This window comes from Calidris pugnax, unplaced genomic scaffold (assembly GCF_001431845.1).
Source record: "Calidris pugnax isolate Ruff unplaced genomic scaffold, ASM143184v1 scaffold24, whole genome shotgun sequence".
Classification (NCBI taxonomy): Eukaryota; Metazoa; Chordata; class Aves; order Charadriiformes; family Scolopacidae; genus Calidris; species Calidris pugnax.
In genome coordinates, this window is record NW_015090922.1 from 33552794 (window position 1) to 33559553 (window position 6760).

General features: G+C 45.5%; 1 protein-coding gene across 1 annotated transcript in view; it reads left to right on the top strand.

Annotated features, from left to right (window-relative positions):
• Nucleotides 1-643: 643 nt before the first annotated feature.
• UTRN (utrophin) overlaps nucleotides 644-6760 on the top strand; it is a 379666-nt gene continuing 373549 nt past the window's right edge. The window contains exon 1 of the mRNA XM_014950829.1: nucleotides 644-789. Within this exon, the coding sequence (XP_014806315.1) occupies nucleotides 711-789 (79 nt within the window). The 5' untranslated portion in view covers nucleotides 644-710. The remainder of the gene's footprint in view (nucleotides 790-6760) is intronic.

Consider the following 6760-nt stretch of genomic DNA (forward strand, 5'->3'; position numbering starts at 1 on the left):
CGGCCCCGCACCCGCGGGGAGGAGGAGGAGGAGGTGGTGCCGGCGCGCCGGGCACCCCGCCGGGGCAAAATCCCCGCCGGGGGAACGGGGGTGGTGGCGGCGGCGGCTCTGCCGGGGCGGCCGGGAGGGGGGTGAGCTGCCCGGGGCCGTGCGTGGAGCCCTGTCCCCGGGGCTGGGCTTCCCCTCACCCCACCCGGGAGAGGGGCTTCGTGGATTCTCCCACACGTGCTTCCACGCCCCCGGACCGGCCGGATGAGCGCGCCTGCCCGTAGCCCCCCCCTCCCCGCCCGGTAAGGAGCGGGGCTCCCGCGCTGTGCCACCCGCCTCGGGCAGGGATGTCCCGTTTGGTGACGGGTGGTGACACAGGCTGTGTCCTGCCCCTCTGGGGTGCACGCGTGGGCGCCCTGTCGGCCGGGGATGGCTGAAGCTTCGCTTTTTGTGGCTGGGGATTAAGCTGGCCCGTAGCACCCCTTTGTGCCATCCCACTTTTTAAATCTCATAAGGCGTCCCTCGGCCAGGGCGCAGCTGGCGTGGCCACTCCATCACGCGTGGCCGTGGCCACCCAGCCCCAGTGCCGCCCTGCTCCACGCCGGTGGAGCCCGTGGAGTGACGGTGCCCCTCTGCTCCCGGTCCTGCCCCGCAGGTGCTGAGCAGAGGTCCTCCATGGGAACCCTCTCCCCCCGGATTTAGGCTGCGCCCATCCTGCGAGCATGGCCCGCGTCTCCGACCAGGAGGAAGGACCCGGCGGGGGACACAGCGAGTTCAGCGACATCATTAAGTCCAGATCAGGTACGTCGTGGAGAGAAACGGCGTTTCCCTGTAGCTGCTGCCATCAGTTCGCATTTTTAAACAGCGCTTTCTTCCCAACTTTTTTGGGGGCCGTATATCGGTCGTAGAGCGAGTGACTGAGGCTGTTGGTGCAGCTGTCCTACAATTAAGTAATAGTAATTGTAGATCTCTGAGGGTTTTCTGACAGCGTTAGTCAAGTCTGTTTGTTTGGGATCCACCTCCTGCATTATAATTACCCCTGCTTTTGTAAATAACTATGTGCTTAAAGTGCTCTTATGCAACCTAAGGTTGGCAGCTTTTGTGTTTATTCTCAGCCGCTGAAAATGGCAACTGTGGCCGCAACACTGCACCTCCTGAAAGTGCATCGCGGTAGTGCTCGTGCTGTAAATTAATGTGCTTCCTCCTTAATGTAAAACAGTTGTCTCAGGCAACTCACTCAGGCATTTCCTCTAGCAAAACATCCGTGTAACAGATCTGGAGGTTATTGGAAAAACGTGGGGATTTTTTTGGTGGTTGTGTGTTTGAGGCTCTGACGGCTGCTGGGGTGGGTAAGGAGGTACCCTCTCTTTAGCAGGGGGAGAGGCTTTGGAGGGCCAGAAGTCAGTTGTTTATACCTTATTAGAAATTTATGCTACATCCAGAAACTGGATGCTCACTTATTTAGCCTCAAAGGCTCTCTTTTTCTCTCTTAAATGTGAAACGTTCCTGTTGTCAAAAGATTTTCCTTCAATATCTGAAAACTGGCAGTGTGGATTTCTTTTTTTTTTTTAAATGTTCCATACAGTAAAAACTGTAGCTCTTTGGTTGGAGGTGGTTTGATATGTCTGAATATGTAGGATGCGGCTTTGAATCTGGATCCCATTGATGTTTGAATAGTTTGTTTCTTTGACCTCCTCCTTCTGAGGAACACCACCTTTGGTGGAGGCGGTCTTCTTCCTCGCTGCTGGAAGTGCAGTTTATGAAACAGAAATGCTTGTGGTTTTCCATCTTGAATTCTGTAGTGCTGGTTTACGTTTTCTGCTGTTATTTTGAAACCTCTGGACATAAATTAATTTGATTGTAAGTGTGCAGTCAGCACCTCTGAGGGATTTGAGTTTGGGGATGGCTCACGGGCAGTTTGTATGCATATATGCACATGTGTGTATAGTTTTATAGAATGTCTGGGGAAAGACGGCTGTATTTGAGGTTTTCCTTGGATGAACAAATTGTACAGTAAGTTACATTGTTTTGGTTAGGGCAGACGATTGTAAATCTCCTATTACAACCACTTTAGTTTTCTTCTCTGTTAATGAGAAAATGATGTATATTCTAATAGTCTAAAAGAGTTGTGTGTTAAATTAAAAATAGTGAATGAAGACTGATCTTAAATAATTCATCTTTTTTAAATAATGCGCCAGTTCAGATCTGGGTGCATGATTTCTTCAAGTTAATTACTGTGCTACATGGCTCAGGTCTGAACCATTCCCTACAAGTAAACCTGTGGGAGGAATTTCCTAATGAAAGGGCTGAAGTTTCCTGAGGAACAGATGGCAACAAATTAAAGGCTAGTTGGCAGGACTGTGGAAAAAAAAATATTATAAGCTATGCTTCCATTTTTCCTAGATATCTGGAAAAGGAAATGCTAATTTGATACTTAGAAAGGAAAACTGGGTTGGTTTTTGCTGAGAACATCCCATCTCTCCATCATGGGATGTTCTTCAGAGTATGAGTGACTGGAGTACCGAAGGAGTGTTACCTTGCAATAACGTGCTAATATTTAAGGTGGGTAGGGATCTGCTTGGGTTTTGAGGCTACAAAGAGCAGAATCAGAGGAGGCTTTATTTTATCATAGAAAATGGGCTGATATTCTGCTACTTGCTGCTCAGCAAGTTCATCACGTATGCTACAGGAAATCCCTGACACTGGTCACAGAGAGCGTGCAAATATGCATTTAATTTTTTCACCCTTCGTAAATTAAACACAAAGCCTACTTCCAGTGCGTGAAAACTTTTAAGTGATTTAATGCATCATAGTATTGTTAAGTGCATAGTATTCCTATGCATTTTTTTTTTTTTTAAATAAGGACGCTGAAAACAGTCTATTCTTGTAAATGAAAGAAGAGAGAGATCTGTGTAATGTCCTGTGTAAAGATCACTTTCTTTCCCTGCGCTCTCCTGGGCAATTGTCTGTCTGTTTCTTTAAACATGTTGCTCTTCATCTGTTTGGAACAGATCACCCAGCTGTCAGGATATTGTGGTTATTTACAAACATTCCTCTTCTAAAAGTGGTAGTTAAGATTCATGGCTAAATCTGATACTTTGTTACAACTTGGAAAAAACCCCACCGTTTGGAATGCAAGCATCCTCGGGAGGTCAGCCCTGACTAGAGGGTGGTACTGGTAAAAGTGTTTCTAAACATTTGGATACAAATGTAAACTGTAGTCTTTAGCAGCTTGTGAAACTGAGTATATTGGCTTTTTGTAGTCGTTACTGCTTGTAGGTATCCCACCTTAGAAAAGTGGGAAGCCACAAGAAAGCCATAAAGGTGACACTGTTAATAGAGTGATTGCTTATTGAAAACTTGAGCTTTAATTTTTTTTTAATGACTTGTAATTGGGAAGCTACCAGCATACTATATGAAAGATATAAGAATAATCAAAATAAATTAATGGCAGGTAGGGTTCTAATTTGTTGCTGGTGCAAAAAAAATTTTTTTAAAAAAAGGGTGTGTCACAGGATTTTACAGATGGGAAAAGTAATTTTGCAAGTATTTAATTCATCCTTTGGGGGGTTCAAACTGAGAGGATGGAGCATAAAACATTTGAATGGTGATCCCTGTATGTTTTTGATTATGTTGAAAGTACTTCTTCCTTCAGCTTCCTTCCTTAGCAAGAAAACTTTCTATGAACATGCTATATGCTGTAGTTGTTGTAAGTGATAAATGCCTGATTATCCAAAGCAAAGGAGTTTTCTCCAGTAATCTCACTTTTGTGACTTATGATACTCAGAAAAGAAAGTGAGACTTCTTTGTCTTCTTCAATTAACACTTATTATTTTCTGGTTTTTTTTTTATGTTGCTGTTCCTTGACTAGATAGTTTGTTAGCACTGCTCTACATGTAGCTACAAGTTATTTTTGAAGACACAGCTTCTGCACTTAGAATAGAATATGCTGGTGACCAAAGCTGCCTTTAAAATAACTGTTGGCTATGGTAATTACAAGGGAGGCCACCTTATGTTCACAGAAGAACTGAGTGTCTTTTTGCCTCCCTCCCTCCTGCACCAGTGGTGGATGGTGATGGCTCTGTTTGACGGTTTAAGGGGTAGGATACTTGTTCCTGGATGGTTATGTTGAGTTTATATGTTTATAATAAACATGTAGTTAGCATTATTAGCCTGTGCGTCTGTATGACTGCTTGCTATGGAAAAGCACTCTTCCCTTTTTTACTTCCCTATGAAGTAATGTATATGGAGCTGATTTATATCTTTGCAAGGCATCTTGTGCATATAGGTGAGCTTTTCTCTTTGCAATAGCTTTCAGGAAGGAATGCTGTGGGATGATTGCCTTGCAGTGGTGAAAACAGCGCTGTCATCACCGGGCTTGAAGAACAGATGAGTCTTTGCTATGATTAATTATGGAAAAAAGACAAACTCACTTAAAATCTGTCATGGTAGCTTGGAATGGTAATATATAATTAAACAGTAAGACGTGACAGGAAAAACATTTCTGAAAGATTACTCTACGCCTCTGGTGCATTTTAAGATATGAGTTCCTGTCTAAATTGAGGGGAACTTAATTCTCCTCATCTACCTTTCATTTTTAATTACATTAAATATATTCCGCTGAAAGACTGCTTTGAGAAATTGTAACTTATTTTTGGAGTTCTTGGGCAAGGCTCGTTCTGAGAACCACTGCTGCTGCTGTTGTCTGTCTGTCTGTCCCCATGAAGCAACGCTGACTTGGCCGGCAGCCCCCTTGCTCCAGGATCTCCCTGCCCTGTGGCTCCACGTGTTGCCTTTGGAACCAGTTCCCTCGGTCCTGCCTCTCGCTCCCAGGTTGCCCCAGGCCCAAGGAGCTGCTTCTCCTTTGTCGCTTGGGCTCCGTCAGGTGCAAGATGGCCAGGAGTCGTTATAGCCACGGGCAGACCCTTGGGGTTGGTCCAGTGGGTGTGGGGTTGGTGTAGCTGGTTCTGCACCATGTGAGCTCCTCAGGGACGTGTGTGCGGGCAAGGTGTTAACACCAAGTAGGAAACTTGCTGCTCCTCATTTCTAGCCACTAAAATGGCTGTATTTTTGTTGTTTTTTTTTTTTTTTTTTCTGGCTCCTTTCTGTCGTTTATGTTGCCTCCTTTCCTTGGTCTGTCTGCTGGGGACAGATTGGATGCTGCAATGAAGACAGTTCTAGGGTATTGCCTAGTGTTTATGAAATGGCAGATCTATAAGTACCAGGCTGGCTTCTTCTAGTCTCTTGATTGGTAGGTGAAGAAATAACATATGCTGCTCCGTGTGTTTGAAGCACGACTTTGCCTTGGAATAGAAACTGAGGCTCCTCGGGGAGAAAAAAAACAAACCCACAACCCAAACCATGAAAGCAGCCTGTTGATTTGCGCATGCTCTGCCAGGAAATGAAGACATAACCCTGGGCAAGAACTGCTGTATGAGGCACCGTGTGTGGTGTGGTAAGTGTTTCTGAAGAGGTCTACAAGTCAGGAGGGGGAGAGGCAGCTGCTGGTGGTGTGGACCACCCCCTACCCCCCCCATTGAAGATCCCATGGAGAAAGGGTGCCTAGGTGAGGGGCAGACAGGAGCAATGTGCATTTCCCACCTCTGCCCTCCCTTGGCCCTCTCTGAGGCTCTGTCCCCTTCTCCGTCAGGTCTGGGGGGGGAAGGAAGACTCTTATCATGAAAATATTTTAATGCACAAAGAATTCTCAAAGTTCACAGTATTGGGCAGCTTAACAAAGAGCTAGCTATATTGTCCTAACGCCGCTCAGTAACTGCTCCTAACTTTTCTCCTCACCTTGGTTATTCCTCCTGGCAGCATCACTTGTGCATGGTATGTGTGTTGGATTTGACTCTTGGGAGGGCGGTATTGTTATTAGCATCATGTGAATAAGTAGTGAGATGGACTGGAACAGGTAATTCAGTGTAGGTGTGGAAGGGCAAGGAGAAGGGCACGTGGGCTTGAGCTGAACTTGTGTCATTTCAGGCCAGTGTAGCTTCTCTGCTGTCGGGTAGCACCGTGGATTGGTGTGCTCACAGCCCGCACAATCTAATTTTCATGTGTTCCTCCTTCAAAGGAAAATGCACAATTAAAAGAGTGCAGCTGTTCTCACCCATCCCGGGAGCTGAGATGCTCCTAGCATGAAGCTGGGTAAACGACGTTTATTTGGATGCCTTAATAACAACCTGAAGAATGAATAGCAGGGTTTAAACATCGCGAGGTGGGAGGGAGGAGTTGCATTGTCTGACTTTTTATTGTGTTGATGAAAGAATAAGTTTTAGTGCTCCGTACTTTGTCAGAAGTCTGTTTTATGTCTCCCCTCCCCCAGTGTGTTTCTGGAATGAAAAGGGGAAGCAAGCTAAGCCATAATTTCAGAAAGTGACAGTATAGCTTAGTAAGAAAGCTGGGACTTTTAAAGGTAGCAACAAAAATAACAGGCTAAGGAAATAGAAGAGCCCTCTGGCATCTGTGGGCTTGACAGAAGACAATGATACGGCTCTGTTGCAAGCTGTAGTTTTGGGAATGAGGCAAGCAACTACTGACTTGTAAATATACACAGCTGCAAAGTCAGCGAAACATCTGCAGTCAAGGAGGAGGAGTCAGAAATTGCCATTTATTTGTTTATTAGGATATGACGTCTTTAGGCCTCCTCGAGAGGAGAAGATCCAAACCACCTGATACTGCCTTTGGAGAGAGTAAAAAGACAGACTTACTTTGATTATTGGACCTGAGTTGGGCTCAGCCCTGAGTGGAGCCAAAAAAAAAAAAAAAA